The sequence below is a fragment of the Bos mutus genome, chromosome 15 (assembly GCF_027580195.1).
Source record: "Bos mutus isolate GX-2022 chromosome 15, NWIPB_WYAK_1.1, whole genome shotgun sequence".
Lineage (NCBI taxonomy): Eukaryota > Metazoa > Chordata > Mammalia > Artiodactyla > Bovidae > Bos > Bos mutus.
This window is the reverse complement of record NC_091631.1, coordinates 1,282,938-1,303,608: the sequence shown is the minus strand read 5'-3', so window position 1 is coordinate 1,303,608 and position 20,671 is coordinate 1,282,938. Positions and strand designations below refer to the sequence as shown.

The 20,671-nt window shown below is 43.6% G+C and overlaps 1 protein-coding gene across 1 annotated transcript; it reads left to right on the top strand.

Moving 5' to 3' along the window:
- Positions 1–10,496: 10,496 nt before the first annotated feature.
- OR4D6 (olfactory receptor family 4 subfamily D member 6) lies at positions 10,497–11,500 on the top strand. The gene has a single exon (XM_005905548.2). The coding sequence runs from the start codon at positions 10,556–10,558 to the stop codon at positions 11,498–11,500; it is 945 nt and encodes a 314-aa protein (XP_005905610.2). The 5' UTR covers positions 10,497–10,555.
- Positions 11,501–20,671: the final 9,171 nt, after the last annotated feature.

The following is a 20,671-nucleotide window of genomic DNA, read 5'->3' as shown; positions in this document are numbered from 1 at the left end:
GTCATGACTGAAGACATATGTCTCCAAACTGCCAGAGACCTGGCATGATAGCCTCTGCCTGTGTCTTTAGGTAAGTGACATGTTGGTGTGCATCTTGAAAATGGAAGCACTCCTTCCATGTTTTCTCACCTTTGCGCTTGGTCATCTGTCTACTGACCCCACCATGGATCGTCGAAAGGACAACCTATGGTATAGCACAGGGAGCTCTACTCTGTGCTCTGTGGTGACCTGAATGGGAAGGAAATCCGAAAAAATAGGGGGTATATGTACATATATCAGGCTTCCCAGATGGCGCTGGTGATTTAAAAAAACCTGCCTGCCAATGTAGGAGATGTAAGATACGTGGGTTTGATCTCTGAGTCGGGAAGACCCCCCAAAGGAGGGCATGGCAACCCACTCCAGTATGCTTGCCTGGAGATCCCATGGACAAAAGAGTCTGGTGGGCTGTCCATGGGGTCACACAGAGTCGGACAGGACTGAAGAGACTTAGCATGCATGTAAACATATGACTGCTTCACTTTGCTGTACAGCAGAAACACAACATTGTAGAGTAACTCCAATAAAAATTAATTTTTAAAAAAGAGAAAGCGATTACTTCAGAAAAACAAAAAGAAATTCCCCAAGTAGCCTATTCCCCTATTCCCCTGTAATACCCATTCTCACAATGGGTATTACAACCACAACCTTGTATGAGGTACCTGGTGGCTCAGACGGTAAAGAATCTGCCTGCAATGCTGGAGACCTGGCATCAATCCCAGGGTTGGGAAGATCCTCTGGAGGAGGGCATGGCAACCCACTCTAGTGTTCTTGCCCAGAGAATCCCATGGACAGAGGAGCCTGGTGGGCTACAACCCATGGGGTTGCAAAGAGTCGGACACAACTGAGCGACTAACATTTTCACCTTCACTTGTTCAGTTTATAGACTCTAGACCCTCCATTTGATCTCATGAGAGCCCTACCCAGAAGCAGAATAAAATGTAGCATGTACATCATTTTATCTGAAGAATCTGCAAGTATGAGTTTACTATCACAGCTGTAACTAATTACCACCAACCTAGTGGCTTAAAGCAATATAGATGTATTATCTCGTAGGCGTGTAGGAAAGAAGTCTTTTGGTTGTGGATGGCAGCGGGGCAGAGTTGGGGGCGTCGTGCCCGACTCTGCAACACCGTGGACTGTAGCCCTCCAGGCTCCTCTGTCCATGGGATTTCCCAGGCAAGGGTACTGGAGTGGGTGGCCATTTCCTGCTCCAGGGGATCTTCCCGACCCAGGGATCGAACCTCATCTCTTGTGTCTCCTGCACTGGCAGGCAGATTCTTTACGACTGAGCCACCAAGAAGCCCTTACACTAGTCTACAACTTCCTCAGGGACAGTTACCGACTCTTGTTCAGTATTGTTCTTTCAGAACCTACCACAGTGTCTGGCACACACTAGGGACATATCAAATATCTGTTTGATAAATGAATTATTCACTGTCCCTAGTAATGTTGGCTTTTGCAGAGTATGGTGTTTATATTATTTCCTTACAGTGTGGCTAACAATGAATCTCAGGGTCTGGTGACTGGGACGGAGATTAATTGCCTCTGCTTTTAGAAAATGTAAATAAGAATGTGTCTTTGACACCTCAGAGAGTGATTAATTTGTGAAGCTGTGGATTTTTTGCAAATCCTTCCTTTGTAGAAACATTCAAGGGGTAAATGTAACTAATCATTTGGAAGGGTGTGGAGAAGGCAATGGCACCCCACTCCAGTACTCTTGCCTGGAGAATCCCATGGACGGAGGAGCCTGGTAGGCTGCAGTCCATGGGGTCGCAAAGAGTTGGACATGACTGATCTACTTCACTTTCACTTTTCACTTTCATGCATTGGAGAAGGAAATGGCAATCCGCTCCAGTGTTCTTGCCTGGAGAATCCCAGGGACAGGGGAGCCTGGTGGGCTGCTGTCCATGGGGTCGCACAGAGTCGGACATGACTGAAGTGACTTAGCAGCAGCAGTAGAGAACCAGCTGCCTAAATGCCCTTCTAACCATAGACTTGGAAGATCCCTCCCCTATTGTCTAGAGCTGCCGGGGAACCGGTGGTGAGGAGCTCCACTCGTGGCAAAGGTCATGAGGAAGGAGGCTCGGCATATGTAAAGGCAGGATCGAGCCTCAGGAGTCCCCCTGGAAATTCTCGAGCATCTACCCCCAAAACCAGAGTCTGCCTACTTTCTGCTTTGTGCTCTCACCTACACCTCTGACTTTACGGGGGGCTGTCCCCCACTACCTCTCTCTGAAAAAAAAGAGTTAACTTACAGCTCCAGTTAATAAAGTTCCTGGGTGTGATAGTGTTTCAACCTACAAACTCCTTTGGAAGTCCTCTAGCCTGCATGAATAGGTTTTTCTGGCCACATGTGATTGTTCGGAGCCTCCCAACTGTGAGAGGCATGAGATGTTCTAAACTGTCTAAACACAGATTCCTTTGAGTAGTTAAAAGATTGATTAGAAATTGTATTGGTGAAGGGTTTTTCACTTGTTGGGCCAATGTTTGCTGCTAAGTCTCCATATCCCTTACCTGCTGTGTCCCTGGCAGTGTATTGATTAATATGATTGGTTTAAGTAGTAGCTTTATATGTTTGTAACCTTGGACCCTTGAGTTAATTCTTTTTCTTGTTATAGCCCACCACACCTTTGCTCTGTAGGAATGCAACTTTATCTAATGCTTTTGAGGGTGGCGCCTGACTAATCACCTTTAGAGAAAAATAAGTTTTCTGAAGAAAGTGTCTTAAAATGTTAACAGGCCTCCGGGCCAGAAGATGATGCAAATCACCTAAGCTTTTGCATATGATAAGTTTGCAGGAAGAAAGCCTGGCTTACTGCATGACTCTATCCCTTCCCCCATTATCCTCTATGCATAACTTAAGGTATAAAAACTACTTTGGAAAATAAAGTGTGGGCCTTGTTCACCGAAACTTGGTCTCCCCATGTCGTTCTTTCTCTCACCTTCTGGCTGAATTATTCAGCCTCTTTTCTCCACTGAATTTCCTCACTGAGCTATCCTTATTTAACCACTCTTTATATCCTTAATTAACGTTTAATTAAGCAGTTGTTTCCTGATCCTCGCCGACGCTGTCCCCGCTTCGAATTCCCTGGATCCACCGGGGCTGGGCCCCGGCATAGAGCTGTGGATATTAACAGGTTAATATTTCTGGAAGAGAAATTCTTAGAGGTTACAGCCTCTCTCCAATCTCTTTTTGTCTTCTCATTTCAAGTGAATGAATGCTAAGTTGCTTCAGTTGTGTCCAGCTCTTTGCAACCCCATGGACTGTAGCCTGCCAGGCTCCTCTGCCCATGGGATTCTCCAGGCAAGAACACTGGAGTGAGGTGCCGTGCCCTCCTCCAGGGGATCCTCTCAGCCCATGGGATTGAATCTACATCGCTTGCACCTCCTGCATTGGCAGGTAGGTCCTTTACCGCTAGCACCACTTGGGAAGCCCCCTCACTTCAAGTATCTGCCCACAAACACACACTCCCAGCATCAAGAGGAAGGATAAATGAGCTTCAAGTGTTCTGTCTCAGAGAGCAGCTTGGGGACTGGAAGCAGCTACATTTGCCTGATTAGACTGTATCCAAAGAATAATAAATGAAAATATAAAGTTGTTCGGGGACAGACTGGCTGGGAGTGGCTGCCCACCATCAGCTGGTATTTGCTCTGTGTGACTATGTACCACCCAGGCTCGTTTATGACCTCCTGGAACTCTGAGTCTCAGTCAGATGCAGGAACTTCTTTAACATTTCTTTTCCGGGCACGACTCTGGTTTTTCCTGCCTTCCTATAAGCTCAACCCAAATTCTCCCCTTTCTGCTTCTGCTCCTCTAATGGCATCCTCTGGTGAGTCTCCTGACCCATGTTTGAAACTTTGCTCCTAGGGAAAAAAAAAAAAACAAACTTTAAAAGAAAACATTTCTGAGGAGGTTGCCTGTTTTAGACCCCTCGCCAAAGAATTAGTAAGCGGCATATCCCGGGTGACTCGGTGTTAAAGAATCCACCAATGCCAAAGACACAGTTTTGACCCCTGAGTTGGGAGAAATGGCAACCCCCCCAATATTCTTGCCTGGAAAGTTCCATGGACAGAGGAGCCTGGAGGGCTACAGTCCATGTGTTTGCAAAGAGTCTGACACAACTGAGCGACTGAGCACGTATGAATATATTCTCAGTACCAGGGAGATCCCTAATGTCCACATTATTTGCACCTTACTGCCTGAAATTCTGAAATTCATCTGTTTGTTTAAGGCTGGTCCCCTTTTAAAGTGCCAATGTTTCCTTTTTAAAAAAAGGATATTCTTTAAGTTTCATGGTCATTTCTTCAGAAAGGATCTTAAAAGGGAAGCTAAGATCTGTAGGCACCTAAGATAAAGGGAGATGCCACAGCGAAAGAGGACAAGGTCCAGACCCGGAGGGGGCACACTCACGGACAAACATCCCAACTCACCGTCTGACTCAACTCAGGTTAAAGAGCGCTGGTATCAGTTTATGCCATTTCATTCTCACAGCCGAGACACCTGTCAAACCCAAACTGGCAACCCAACTGGTCAAGCTCAAACTTGGCCACAAATTTTAAGACATTGAAAACTGGCAAGAGCTGATTACATAAGGTAATATATGCAAAACATCCTGGGTCTTGCACACCAATACAAATCTTCTGTTTTATCAGTTTAGGTGTGTTTATCTGACTGAAGAAGGATCAGGCCCCAAGATGCTTTCCACCACTCCCCACTGATGCAGGTAAAAGGATTAGTGTTTCCTGACTGTCTGCTATTCACGGAGCATTGGGCCACACACTTCACAGTTGCTCTTTGATATAATCAGCAAGGTGAACAGTTTTCAATGATCGAGGTTTGAATTCCAATGGTCGCCAACTCTGACAGTTGGTGGACGTCACTTATGCTCTCACATCTTCATTCTTAAATCTGCCAAGTTGACACCACCACTCATTTGAAGTTGATTACTATTTAATTATCACATCTACTTTGCAAAAAAAAAAAAAAAGATGTGGTAATTAAATTCTATACATATATGCAATTTGTGTTAAATTTCCATCTCTTTGTGATCATCACTTCACAGTGATCACATCACTTTACCAATATCAGATCATTATTTTGTATACCTGAAATTCATAGAATGTTGACTCAATGGACATGAGTTTGCATAACTCTGGGAGTTGGTGATGGACAGGAAGGCCTGTCATGCTGCAGTCCGTGGGGTCACAAAGAGTCGGACACAACTGAGTGACTGAACTGAACTGATGTCAATTATATATCCATAAAATAATGTAATATCCAAAATAAAAACAAATACATAAAAATAAAACAGTATAGAGGGGATTTTTTTAAAGGAACCAACTATATGTTTTCTGTAAGAAATCAGCTTTAAATTCAAAGACAGAGATAGATTAAAAGTAATGCAAAGGAGAAAGATAACACAGAAAGAAGGCTGGAATAGGTATAATAATTTGAGATAAAGCAGACTTTACAACAAGGAAAATTATCAGAGATTAAGAGTCTTCATAATGATAATGATAAAGGGGTCAACTGTCAAAGAATTCACAACAATACTTAGTGTGTATACACTTAGCAACAGAATGTCAAAATATAAGAGGCAAAACTGATAGAAATACGGGGGGAAATAGACAAATCCACTCGATAGCTGGAAATATCAATATCCTTCTATCAGCAATTGATGGATCCAGTAGGCAGAAAATCAGTAAGGATACAGTTGAACTGAACAGCACCATTAATCAATGGGAGCTAATTAATATTTATAGAATATTTCATCTAACAATAGCATAACACACATTCTTCTTAAGCTCGCATGGAACATTTACCAGGACAGATCACATTCTGGACCATAAAATGTTTTATTCATAAATCATGCAGAGTGTGCTCTAAGACCGCAGTGGAGTTTAACTACAAAGAAAGCAATAACAGGAAGCTAGATCGGAAAACTCCAATAGAGATACATGTTGCTTAGTAACGCTTTAATAACTCCCACTGCATCTGCAGCTGCCAGCTTCTCCAATGAAAAGTACTTTTCCTACAAATACCCGACAGTATTCCCCATGCTGACTGCTACATCGTTAGACTCCCGATCCTGTGTCTCAGGGAGCAATGTAGATGATGCGTCTGTCTGGGTGAAGATGGGGAACCTGGCCGGCTCCCCTTTCTAAAGCAAAGGTAGGTGAGGGCATCCTGAAGGCACAACAGCAGGCAACTTCAGCGTGGCACGTGTGTAATTTTATGATTTGGATAGTGTTCCATGTCCAGTCCCTGAAAAATAGAATATCCATGCGCAATTCTTTTTTTACCTTTTCTTTTGTGTGATAATATAGAAGCAGTTACCACGGGTGTGCTGTGACGGTTTCGGGTGAGCAGTGCGGGGACTCGGCCACGCGCATTCCACGGGAAACCCTGAAGCAGGTGTGTCGTGTACAACCAAACGCCTCCGGCTGATTAAAGTCTGTTGCTTCTCAGGTGAAATACTAGGCTTCTCAAGACACATTCAAATTGGGTTATTGTTTGTATTAAAACATTCTGTACAGCCTGTTTGCGGGGCAGGAATAGAGAGATGAATGTAGAGGAAGGACTTGTGGACACGGCAGGGGAAGGAGACGGTGGGGCCGATGAGAGAGTAGCGTTGAAATATATACACAACCACGTATAAAACAGAGCTGGTGCGAATTTGCTCTATAGCACAGGGAGCTCAGCCTGGTGCTCTGTGATGACCTAGAGGGGTGGGATGGGGTAGGGGGTCGAGGGAGGCTCAAGAGGGAAGAGACATGTGTATACTCAGGGCTGATTCACACTGTTGTATGGCAGAAACCAACACAACAGTGTAAAGCAATTATTCTTCAAAAAAAATTTTTTAAAAAGAAGGACTACTGTAAAATTCTTTTTTAAAAACTTCTAAAAACATTTACTGAGCATCTACAAAGTTTAGGAAAGTAACCAGCACAGTCCCTTTCTTTAAAAAAGAAATAGTGATTAAAAGCTAGCTGGGAGCAGGAAAAGAAACAGGATGATGTAAGGACGTTAGCATTATGATAATATTATATAACGCTTTGAAGTTTACAAGGTACTCTCCTGTGAATTGGCATTTAGTTGATTTGCGCAGAAGCAAAAGTGAATAAGGGGTGAGAGAGGGAAGTTTAGATGAGACTGGAGATGAGTAAAGAAGAATGATTTCTTGTTGGGTGACTACTTCGTATCAGGCACTAGCCACCCATTCATTCATTCATCCATTCAAAAAGAATTGTTGGATAACTGAGTTCTACAAGGCAACTGTGAGGTTACGAGACAGAAAGGCCACCATTCAACGTTAGCTCGATCTTGGGCCTGATCGTCTGTCCAAAACCTTTTAAGAGGAGCAAAGTGAAGTTGCTCAGTCGTGTCTGACTGTTTGCAACCCCATGAACTGCAGCCTACCAGGCTCCTCCATCCATGGGATTTTCTAGGCAAGAGTACTGGAGTGGGTTGCCATTTCCTTCTCCAGGGGATCTTCCGGACCCAGGGATCAAACCTGGGTCTCCCACATTGTAGACAGACGCTAATACCGTCTGGGCCAAAATTCAAAAGAGAAGCCAGCAGTAAGTATCTTTGATCTCATTTTCCAGAGATCTGATTTGGTGGGTCCTAGATTCCTAGATTGCTCCAGCCAATGCCTCATGGAGCCAGAACACCCCAAAAGAATAATTAGAACTGTCACCCCCCCCATCCCTCTTTCCTTAACAAGTTATCTTTCTTAGGACAATTTTACAGAGAAGGAAAAGAAAAATACGAGGAGCATAACATCAGAGTTCAAATTAATGGAAAAAATCTTTTACTTCAAGTTGTAATTATGTGTATGAGGGATTCTTCTCCTGATTTTTAAGATTAGAAGCCATTTACAGTCTTTTTATTTTTTGACTGGTAAGGAGTGGATATATTTAGAGAAAAACCCTCCACAGGCAGAGTATGGGGCATCTTGAAGGTGAGAGAGAGCCTACAGTCATTTCTTTAAATAGGAAACAATAGAATATCTTTTTAAAGTAAAACTACCGAAATCCAATTACCCACAGATAATGGTATACATCTTTCCAGATTTCTTCTAGGCATGTAGTTTTTCTCCAAAAAATAAGATTATGTGATATATTCAGTGCTTCAACCTTTTATTAAAAAAGAATCTTACCACATCTAAGAATAAAGTTCTACATTATAAATTTGAATGGCTGCAAATATTGAATTACTCTATAGTGCCATAACTTATTGAACCAATTTTATAAATCAGATAGTAATTTAATCTCTTCTAAACTTCACTGTGATGACCTTTCTTTGTACTCATAACGTTAAGCATTTTGTTTATTCACATTTTAGCATTAATTCCTGGAGTAGAATTTTTGACTCAAAAGATTTGCAGATTTTGTCTTGACACATGCTTCCAGAATGACCTCAGAAAGTGTGTCCCTGTATACATTCCTATTAACCACAGATGGAGGTGTCTCTTTCTCCATATCCATGCCAACAATGGATCACTTCTTCACAGGCCGATCTTCTAGATGAGAAGTGGTATCTCACCACACTTTTAATTTGTGCTTATTTGATGAATGGTATGACCAACTCTACTTCTCTCTGAATCCTGACCCATTTTTATTTTAAAATATCTATTTCTTACTAAATGATTAGAACTCTATATATCTAAAACATTAAGCCTATTTTATTTATTTTTCACGTATACAAAACTTGTTTTCTCAAGTTTTTTATTTTCCAAAACATGGAAATTCCTTATTTTTTACTGAGTCTAATTGCTTTACGATGTTGTGTTAGCTTCTGCTGTACAGCGATGTGAATCAGTTATCTGTATACGTATATCCCCTCCCGCTTGAGCCTCCCTCCCAGCCCCCATCCCACCCCTGTAGGTCATCACAGACACTGAGCTGAGCCCCCTGTGTTATACAGCATCTTTCCAGTAGCTATCTATTTTACACATGGTAGGGTATATATGTCAATACCACTCTCTCAATTCATCCTCATATTTTAATTAGCCAAATCTAATCATCTTCTTTGTAATGCTTACAAAGTTCTTCTCTTCCCCAAAAGTAAAACAAAAATTACTTAGACTTTATTCTAATATTTTAGCTTATTTTTTGATGTTTATGTTCTTAAGGTGACAAAATCTTCAGTATTCCATCTCCCTAAGAAGTTAAAAAGTATTATCATTTACTTCAGCTCATAGTATCTACTTATAAAAAGAAATCAAGTATTCAAACACAAATACAATAGAGTTAGGCTGTTTGCTTCTTTCCCAGGTTCATAATTTATTGTACAGATTGAGTATCACCTAATGAGTTGACATTGGAACTTAACAGATGAGGTACAGTTTAGAATCTGTTTATCTTGCTTTCATAGCTGGAGTTTTTGTTTTAAATCTTAACTTGAAGAATAAGACTATCAAAGCTTAAGTATAAGACTATCAAAACAGTACCTCCATATGTGTGTGTGCATATATGTGCATGCATGCACGTGCGTGCATGCGCGTGCGTGCTCAGCCAGGTTCCTCTGTCCATGGGTTTCCCAGGGACGGATGCTGGAGTCAGTTGCTATTTCCTCCTCCAGGAGATTGAACCCATGTCTCCTGCATTGTAGGCAGATTCTCCACCACTTGAGTCATCAGGGAAGCCTCTTTCTGCACTTGACCAGTACACAATTCATTCTCCCTGTGAGAGTGTAAGAGATGCAAAAGTTTTTGATACCAGTGAAATGGACTGCGTATCTGCTTCTGGACTGCCACAGTTTCAAGCTTCCAGAAGGCACAGACTCGGGAGCTTGTGTCCTTCAGCGTAGGCAGCTGCCCCTCTGGCCCCTACGCTGTTTCTTTACAATATCTTCATCATCATTTAAAATTAGAAAATTAGCGTATCCTTTGACCCAGTATGTCTATGTCTGGCTTTTCATAGGCACACAAAAATGGATTTACAAAACGTTGAGAGCAGCATTATTTGAAAATAGTAATTGGGGCCCAACCAAGCCAACTAAGGGCTTCCCAGGGTGGGGGGGGTGCGTTGTAAAGAATCTGCCTGCAAAGCAAGAGACACAGGAGACATGGGTTTGATCCCTGGGCTGAGGAGATCTCCTGGAGAAGGAACGGCAACCTTCTCCAGGACTCTTGCCTGCAAAATTCCATGACAGAGGAGTCTGGCTACAGTCCGTGGGTCCAAAAGAATCGGACATGACTTAGTGACTGAGCCACAACTGTAGAGCACGTGCAACTCTGCTCAGTGTTAGGCGGCAGCCTGGATGGGAGGGGCCTTGAGGGTTGAATGAGTTGTTGTATATACAGGGCTGAGTTCCTTTGCTGTTCACCTGAAACTATCACAACATCATTAATCGGCTACTCTCCATTACAAAATAAAAAGTTAAAAACAAGACAAAGCAAAAAAAAAAAAACGCACTATGTGATCAATGATGTTGCTGCCTTAGGGCACCATGCTGCTCACCCTGACGTATCTTTTCCAAAGGGAGACCTGGGAGAGCGTGCTCTCCATCATGGGCCAGAGCAACCACACCAACGTGAGGGAGTTTGTCTTCCTGGAACTCACTCACTTCCGGGAACTGGAGCTGTTCCTGTTTGTCATCTTCCTAGCTGTATACGTCACAACCGTGCTGGGCAATGCCCTCGTCGTGGTGACCATCACCTGGGAGTCCCACCTCCACACCCCCATGTACTTTCTCCTGCGGAACAAATCAATCCTGGACATCGTCTTTTCATCCGTCACCGTTCCCAAGTTCCTGGTGGATCTCTTATCAGAGAGGAAAGCCATCTCCTACAATGGCTGCATGGCACAGATCTTTTTCTTCCACTTTGCTGGAGGGGCGGATATTTTTTTCCTGTCTGTGATGGCCTGGGACAGATATCTCGCAATTTCCAAGCCCCTGCATTACGTGACCATCATGAGGAGAGAGGTGTGGGTGGGCTTGGTGGTGGCTTCCTGGGTGGGTGGCGCTTTGCACTCCACTGTCCAGGTTATCCTGATGCTTCCGCTCCCTTTCTGTGGCCCCAGCACCCTGGATGCCTTCTACTGCGACGTGCCCCAGGTGGTTAGACTGGCTTGCACCGACACCTTTGCTCTGGAGCTCCTCCTGATCTCTAACAACGGGCTGGTGACCCTGCTGTGGTTCCTCCTGCTCCTGGGGTCCTACACCGTCACCCTGGTCACGCTGCGATCCCACGTCGGGGAGGGCCGGAGCAGAGCTGTCTCCACCTGCACCTCCCACGTCCTGGTGGTGACTCTTCACTTCGTGCCCTGTGTTTACATCTACTGCCGGCCCTTTATCACGCTGCCCGTGGACACAGCTGTGTCCATCAATAACACGGTCGTCACCCCCATGCTGAACCCCGTGATCTACACCCTGAGAAACCAGGAGATGAAGGCAGCCATGAAGAGGCTGCAGAGGAGGCTTGGGCTTTTTGAGAGCAATAAACTCAGATGAGCCGTCAGATTGAGACCCGAAATCTAATGTGAGCCTAGTTTGAGGTTTTCTCAGACTACGAGCCTGGGAATCAGAGACAGCTAGTCTTTGTCCACCGCCATTTCTGCATATCCCCACAGCCACTAAGCTCTGTTAGACAGACTGACTCGAAGAAAAAAGGGAGGGATGAGATTGAACACCACAGCCACTAAGCTCTGTTAGACAGACTCTCAGAACAAAAGGGAGGGATGAGATTGAACACCACAGCCACTAAGCTCTGTTAGACAGACTCTCAGAACAAAAGGGAGGGATGAGATTGAACACCACAGCCACTAAGCTCTGTTAGACAGACTGACTTGAAGAACAAAAGGGAGGGATGAGATTGAACACCACAGCCACTAAGCTCTGTTAGACAGACTGACTTGAAGAACAAAAGGGAGGGATGAGATTGAACACCACAGCCACTAAGCTCTGTTAGACAGACTGACTTGAAGAACAAAAGGGAGGGATGAGATTGAACGTCACAGCCACTAAGCTCTTTAGACAGACTGACTCAAAGAACAAAAGGGAGGGATGAGATTGAACGCCACAGCCACTAAGCTCTTTAGACAGACTGACTCAAAGAACAAAAGGGAGGGATGAGATTGAACGTCACAGCCACTAAGCTCTGTTAGACAGACTCGAAGAACAAAAGGGAGGGATGAGATTGAACATCCACTCTCGGGCTGGGGATGGGGGAGAAGTATGTGGTATAAAGCTGAAATCAATAACCCAAGTGCTATCTGTCCTCACTTTTACCATTTGTGGTTTGGAAATAACGCTGTCTACTTACAAGGTGGTTTCGAGGATGAAACGTGATCAATGTGGAGAGGATTATGGTTGTAAAGGCACACACGACTCCTGGCATTAATCAGGCATACAGTCTATGTTCCCTATGATCTGCATCTCTGTTGCCAAATACGCCTGTGCTGCATGTATGCATACTAAGTCACTTCAGTCGTGTCCCACTTTTGCGACCCTATGGACCGTAGGCTGCCAGGCTCCTCTGTCCATGGGATTCTCCAGGCAAGAATCCTGGAGTGGGTTGCTAGGGGAATATTCCCAACCCAGGGATTGAACCCACGTCTCTTATGTCTCCAGATGTGTGTATATATATATATAGCTTCCCAGGTGGCACTCGTGGTAAAGAACCCACCTGCCAATGCAGGGGACACAAGAGAGGAGGGTTCAATTCCTGGATCCGGAAGATCCCCTGGAGGAGGGCAGGCAACCCACTCCAGGATTCTTGCCTGGAGAATCCCATGGACAGAGGAGCCTGGGGGGCTACAGTCCATGGGGTCACAAAGAGTTGGGCACAACTGAAGCAACTTAGCACACACTTAGAATGTGGATGCATGTATTTCTCATATTTTCTCTCTAATGACTGCTATTTCCAGTTGATTATTAAAGTAATCACTTTTTGATTTAATATTGTGAGTACAGAATCTTCAATATATTTCACCAATTAGAGAAAAGAGAAGAAATATATTTTGGGTCAGATATATGCATGAACTAATCTAGAAATAGACCAAATATTCCCTGTCCTCCGGTTCTTTCTACTTTCTTTACATTGAAATTAGTCTCAAAAGGACTTGAATAGTTTGGGGATGTATCTGCACAAAATGCGCTTTTATTTTATGTTGTCCTGAGCTTCCTTCTTCCTTCCATCCCCACTTTCCATTTCACCCCCAGAGCTCTCAGAGCTGGAGCAAACCTGTAGTTTTCATCTACATATGCACAGACAATTTAGGACAAATCCGTGTGGCATAAAAAAAAAAAAAATTACCTAAGAAGTAACGTTTGACTCACTCAAGGCCCATTTTGTGTACCAGGAAAGGAAAAAAAACACAACATATGGCATACGGAGCCATTTAAGAATAGCCACTGGGTCTGTGTTATAAACCTCCTCTCTTCCAAGAATAGGATTCCAAGAAAGTAGATATATAAGGAGACAATAAATCTCCTTTCTGTTTATACACTCACATCAAATCCCACCCTTCTGCCTCCAGCAGTCATTCAGAAATAGACCAGTAAGTTCACGTGTACCCACAAACCATGGGCACCAAGGGGCAGGGAGGCGGGGTAAACTGAGATCGGGACCGCCATGCCTACTACGTGTAAAATGGATGACTAATGAGAAGTTAACTAACAAGAACCGACTGTACAGCACAAGGAACTCTACTCAATGTGGTTAGGGTTAGGGTTATCCTTTTTGTTACCACATTGAGTAGAGTTTATATATACACACACACACACGTGGCTGATTCCCTTTGCTGTGCAGCAGGAACTAACACAACATTGTAAAACAACTAAACATCAATTAAAAAAAAAATAGGCCAAGGGAAATAAGGAAGCTGAGGAAATTGCAACACACAGCAATTTTTTGCAAATGTTTATGATCAGTTAATATTTAGCTAAAAAGGTCCTCATAGATGACCACACATCTGTGATCTTCTCTGAGTCTTACAAGACAGACACATTAGGCCAGGAATCTGCCGGGGACCAGCCCCGGCTGATCCAGGATATTCGAAGGAGAGACGGCGTAGGCAAAGATCAGGAAACAACTGCTTGATTAAACGTTAATTAAGGATATAAAGAGTAATAGAATGAGGATAGCTCAGTGAGGAAATTCAGTGGAGAAAAGAGGCTGAAATAAGGATAGCTCAGTGAGGAAATTCAGTGGAGAAAAGAGGCTGAATAATTCAGCCAGAAGGTAAGAGAAAGAACGACATGGTGAGACCAAGTTTCGGGGAACAAGGCCTGCACTTTATTTTCCAAAGTAGTTTTTATACCTTAAGTTATGCATAGAGGATAATGGGGGAAGGGGTAGAGTCAGGCAGCAAGCCAGGCTTTCTTCCTGCAAACTTATCATATGCAAAAGCTTAGGTGATTTGCATCATCTTCTGGCCCGGAGGCCTGTTAACATTTTAAGACCTTTTCTTCAGAAAACTTATTTTTCTCTAAAGGTGATTGGTCAGGAGCCACCCTCCAAAAGCATTAGATAAAGTTGCATTCCTACAGAGCAAAGGTGTGGTGGGCTATAACAAGAAAAAGAATTAACTCAAGGGTCCCAGGTTACAAACATTAAAGCTACTACTTACACCAATTATATTAATCAATACACTGCCAGGGACACAGCAGGTAAGGGATATGGAAACTTAGCAGCAAACACTGGCCCAACAAGTGAAAAACCCTTCACCAATACAATTTCTAATCAATCTTTTAACTGCTCAAAGGAATCTGTGTTTAGACAGTTTAGAACATCTCCTGCCTCTCACAGTTGGGAGGCTCTGAACAATCACATGTGGCCAGAAAAAACCTATTCAGGCAGGCTAGAGGACTTCCAAAGGAGTTTGTAGGTTGAAACACTGTCACACCCAGGAATTATTAACTGGAGGTGTAAGCTAACTCTTTTTTCAGAGAGAGGTAGTGGGGGACAGCCCCCCGTAAAGTCAGAGGTGTAGGTGAGAGCACAAAGCAGAAAGTAGGCAGACTCTGGTTTTGGGGGTAGATTGCTCGAGAATTTCCAGGGAGACTCCTGAGGCTCGATCCGCCTTTGCGTATGCCGAGCCTCCTTCCTCATGACCTTTGCCAGGGACGGAGCTCGCTCCCCGCAGGAATCCTAATCATACTGCCAGTGCTTCTCAAGCTTTCTAAAATTATTGCCCCTTAAAAGAGCTTTTTTAGATATTTTTCCTAATTACTCTCCCTCAAGAAAATTTAATATCAAAGACACACCATACCTCTTTTTGTGTTCTGAGGTTGTCTGAAGAAGCACACCTCACTAAAACATCCAAGATTTTTTTGGCTCTCAAGAACCAATTTTTGCCCCCATGGGCATCATACCCACATTGAGAATGAATGATCCCATGACATTAGTTGTTGTTCAGTCACCCAGTCGTGTCTGACTCTTTGCGACCCCATGAACCACAGCACGCCAGGCCTCCCTGTCCATCACCAACTCCTGGAGTTTACTCAAACTCATGTCCATGAAGTCGGTGATGCCATCCAACCATCTCATCCTCTGTCGTCCCCTTCTCCTCCCACTTTCAATCTTTCCCAACATCAAGGTCTTTTCTGATGAATCAGCTCTTCGCATCAGGTGGCCAAAGTATTGACATTATACCTTTATATAAATGTTTCCCCAAAACTTGGAGACTCACACAATATTAACGTATGTAGAGTTATGTTGTCTGGGGTCTTGCAAGACTTTGGAAGGCATAGAAATTGGACATTTTCATGTATGTGCGGACTTATGTGCAGTAATGACTTGGAAACTGTATAATAAGGCCCACTGGAACTCCAACAGTAGCAGAAGAATGTCCATTCTGTTTCCACACTCACATCCAATAAAACTCCCTTTACTAATTCTCAAATCAAGCTTGGTCCTGAGGGACTAGTGAGCTCAGCAGGGGCACTTTGGGAGAAGGAGAAGAGCCGTGATGACGTGACTCCTTGAGGCTGCCTTTCCCAGCATGAAGGTTGAAGAGAAGAGGTTGACGTCCAGAATAACTAACCTTCTAACGTGCTGTTTCCCCAGCCGCATAGACACTGAGACCCAGCCGCCAAGTCTCTGAATGTGCGGATTCCTGCCTGGACGCTGAAGGACTTAGGTAAGGACATCGAGCTGCCGGGGTGTGACGCACTGTGGATTACACAGATGAGCATGCAAAATATACCTCGTGTATCATATGCTGCAAAAAGAGCTGAAAACTCTAGGGACCAAAAGCAAGTGATATTAAATATTGGGAAAGCAGGAGTCTCTTCCTAAGAAGCTACAGAGATGGAGTCAGCTTGGTAAGAGAGAAAGCAGTTTGTATTTGATGGAATGACTGAGCTGCATAAAAGCAGTAGAATTTTTTCCAGCTTAGGGTCTGTCCATAGGGATCCATGTGGATCATAGATTCCACAACATGGGTGCTTCCGTTAAAAAGGTGATCTTAACCCCAAATTCTCAAAAAACCATGGAGGTTTCAAAGGCAACCTCATATCTGTACATTCCCTGTGACTCAATGGGTCTGTTTTGTCTTTGCTCCAGAGGCAGTTTTATTTCCAAACCTGATGACTCAGCACTAAAGCCTCTGTCTGTCTAATTCACACAAGTTCATTGGAACAATAATAAGCAAGTTGGTTCAAAGAGAAGCCATTCTATTGAATAGCATTTTGCTGAGTGACTAACACACACACACACACACACACACACACACCCTCATAAGTAACCCTTCAGGGAAGGTACTGTTTGTTTGGATTGGCAGAGGCAGTGGGGTGGGAGAAACAAGTGGCTGGAATGCCTATTACTGGAACGTCCTGGGTAATTTACACAAAGATAGTCATAGTTTATTCCTTGTGCTACCCCTTGAAGTAAGTGTTCTGCTTCCCCATTTACAGAGGGGAAAATCAAAGGAAAGTAAAGGACTTGCTCCAAGTGACAAAGGAGGAAGTGGTAGAATTCCAGTCCTGATGCTCCTCCAAAGCTCTTAAGACTGTCTTACACTGCATCACTTGGAGAAGGAAATGGCAACCCACTCCAGTGTTCTTGCCTGGAGAATCCCAGGGACTGGGGAGCCTGGTGGGCTGCCGTCTATGGGGTCGCACAGAGTTGGACACGACTGAAGCGACTTAGCAGCAGCAACACTGCATCACACTGGATGGTACATAACACTGCATCATTCTAGACTGCTCTTACATTCTCAAACTGCGGCGCAGAGGCACAGAGAGGCCACAGAACTCTCTCAAGGTCGCAGAGCTATTTTATAGCCTGGAGCAGAAAACAAATCTCTCTATCCCTAAGGCCAAGTCAAAGACATTAACAAAGGGTTTCTTATGTTTGTCTAGATCCTTTTTGCTCATTCACACACAATCTGATGCCAAGGCTTGTAAATCAGGATGTGCACTTACCAGTGAAGTTTATTCATTAATTAAAAAAAAAAAAAAAAAACTACTGAGCACCTAACATGTGACCCAGACTAAGGAAAGCTTTGATGACATTAGGATAAATAAAATACTGAGCAGACAGGATGGACTTGAGATATAACAAGGAAATATACTGAAGTGAGGAGAGACAGAAGAAATTAGATGGAATACCTGTTATAGGTGCCAGAAGAGAAGTCAGTGCAGGGAATTATGCGTCATAAAAGGACATCAGGAAAATGTTCACAGAAGAGGAGACTCTGGACCTGAGTGTTGAAAGATTGGTTTGGTTCAGTCGCTCAGTCATGCCCCACTCTTTGCGACCCCATGGACTGCAGCGTGCCAGGCTTCCCTTCCATCACCAGCTCCTGGAGTCTGAAAGATCACTGCTCATCAATGAGAAGATCATGAGAGTGGGAGGGCATGGTAGGTGGGGAGAACAAGAGGAACACAGATCCAAAACTGTGGGCCTTCCCTTCTAGTAATACCAGTCCTTCGAAATCGTCTCTGACGTCACCTCCTCCAAGAAATCTCCCCTAACACACTGAAAGTGACGCTCTGTGTTGTAGACTGCAGGATATAGATTTCCTTTGCCTACGAGGGCATGAATTTCCCTTGAAATACATAAACTATTTGTTAATTTCTAAACACTTCATCTTTTTCCGTGCTCAGCCTTCTTAGAAGACTTTGGATTTGAGTTTATATTCCAAAATGTGGCAAAAAGCATGCATCATGCAGTTCTTTTACTTTCTCCTCAAGTACTTGTCCTCTGAGATTTGGAAATATTTTCCTCATTCTCTTATTCTCTTCCCTAAGACCACATGGCCCTCACCTCCGACTGACCTTGACATTTGCAGGTTAAAGGCAACACTGTAACAGCCAAGACGGGATTTAAAACAGCGATGATTTAGGGAGAGGAAATCTGATTTGTATGTGTGCTGGCTTTTGCAGGCTAATCTGAAGTTTTACTCACAGGGCTTCGCCAAGATTTAATAAAATCCTGTCATCACATTTAGGTTTCAGCTTTAGACGCTTGTTAAATGTTGTAGAATAATTCAGAGCTGATTTCGTTTTTCGGAGTTTGAAAGTCTGTATAATTTGAGAGTTTTTGGTGGTCAGAAAAGGATATACACTTCTCTGATAATAGGAAATAAAAGTGGGTAAATTAAAAGTATCTTACTGATTTTTTTTATAAAGTTGTGGGCCAGAAAGAGTTTGCATAATGTTTAAAGCTCTGAAAAAATAAGCAAATAAATAAAGACCTGAAATAGGATCAAAGGAAACAGAGCACAAGATAATAATTAAGGTGGGAAAAAGTCTTGGATGCAATAAGAGGAGTTTAATCCTTATCCTGTAATAATCTATAAGGGAAAAGAATCTGAAAAAGAATAAACAGATAGATAGATGTATAACTGTGTCACTTTGCTGTACAGCTAAAACTAACACAACCTTTGTAAATCAACTATACTTCAATAAAAAGAAAAAGAGAGGAGTTTGATCTTTATTCTGTTTACAATAGAGAGCCATTGAAAATTTTCAACAAAAGAATAAAAAGAGAGAAGTCACTCAGTGGTGTCCGACTCTTTGCAACCCCATGGACTGTAGCCTACCAGGCTCCTCTGTCCATGGGATTTTCCAGGCAAGAATACTGGAGTGGGGTACCATTTCCTTCTCCAGAGGATTTTCCCGACCCGGGGATCAAACCAAGATCTCCCGCAAAGGAATAAATGAGCCCATTTGTGACTTATAAATATTTATGTATTAATATTTCTTGAAACAATAAAGAGGATGAATTAAAGATGGCTACACCAAAGAAAAGACCAGTTAGGGAATTCCTGCAACAATCTAAGCAGAAATGATAAGGGTTTAACTGAGGATGAAGTTAAGGGAATGCATGAGAGACATGAAGAAAGTAGCATTTTCAGAAGAGATTCGACAAAGTGTCTAAATTCCTTGCAGGATGGGTGACTCAGGTAAGTCTCTTGGATAAAATGTGCTACTTAATCAGTACATGCTGTAAAGGTGACCATCCCCACAAAGACTGAATCAACTGGGAAAACAAAGTGAAAGCCGCGCAGTCGCGTCAGACTCTTTGCTGCCTCGTGCACTGTGCAGTCCATGGGATTCTCCAGGCCAGAATACTGGAGTGGGTTGCCATTCCCTTCGCCAGGGGATCTTCCCAACCCAGGGATCGAACCCAGGTCTCCCATACTCCAGGAGGATTCTTTACCATCTGAGTCACCAGAGAAGACCAACAAGTAGCCATATCCTCCGGAGCAAATGAAAGGCAACGTATGTTTTTTATTTATCCACATAATTTCTCAAGGCTCTGAAAGCTGGTTTCAACACAAACCAAGCGTGAGGCATCTCAGCTGGGCATCCCTGGGCATAGGGACCACCTATGTCTATGGTGGTTTCAGATAACTCAGCTAAGGCTGAGGATGGCTTTTTTCTCAAAGGCTGAGTTAACTATTCTCAATTTTTTTAACTGATTTTTATTTTTGGCTGTGCCGGCTTCGTTGCTGTGCGGGCATGTCTGTAGTTGCGGTGGGCGGGGACTACTCTTGGCTGCAGGGCGTGGCTTCTCCTGGCGTGGAGCAGGGGCTCCAGGGTGCTCAAGCCTCAGGAGCACGTGGGCTCATTGGTTGCAGTTCCCAGGCTCTAGCGCACAGGCTCGATAGTTGTGGCTCCGGCTCATGAAGATACAGGGAATCCACAACTGCTTATACGAAACCTTCCTTAAGTTCCTTTCCTCAGAAACTTCTAGAATCAACTTGAACAGAACCCAAAGACTCCCCACTGAAGACAAGAGGGAAACAAGCCTACCACCTGTACTAGTCGGGGAGCTGAAGCAAGTAGAAACGAGTGATTTTTCCAGATAACAGAGCAAGTTCACGTAGAATAAGATATGTGATTTTTTAATTTACTCTTTTAATGTGTGCACACTGCTGATTACTTTCTTTCTTTATTTCTGGCTGCACTGGGTCTTCATTATTGCCTCTGGGCTGTCTAGTTGCAGAGAGTTTCTCTCAGGCTTCTCATTGCAGTGGCTTCTCTCCTCCTAGAGCACAGGCTCTAGGCGCATGGGGTTCAGCAGTTGTGGCCCATCGGCTCAGTTGCTTTGTGGCATGTGGAATCTTCCAGGAACAGGGATCGAACTCATGTGCCCTGCATTGGCAGATGGATTCCTATCCTCTCTGCCACCAGGAAAGTCCAAGATATATGGTCTTTTTTCATTATGTA

Coding starts and splice junctions, on each gene's coding strand:
- OR4D6 (XM_005905548.2), top strand. CDS start 10,556: ATGGGCCAGAGCAACCACACCAACGTGAGGGAGTTTGTCTTCCTGGAA.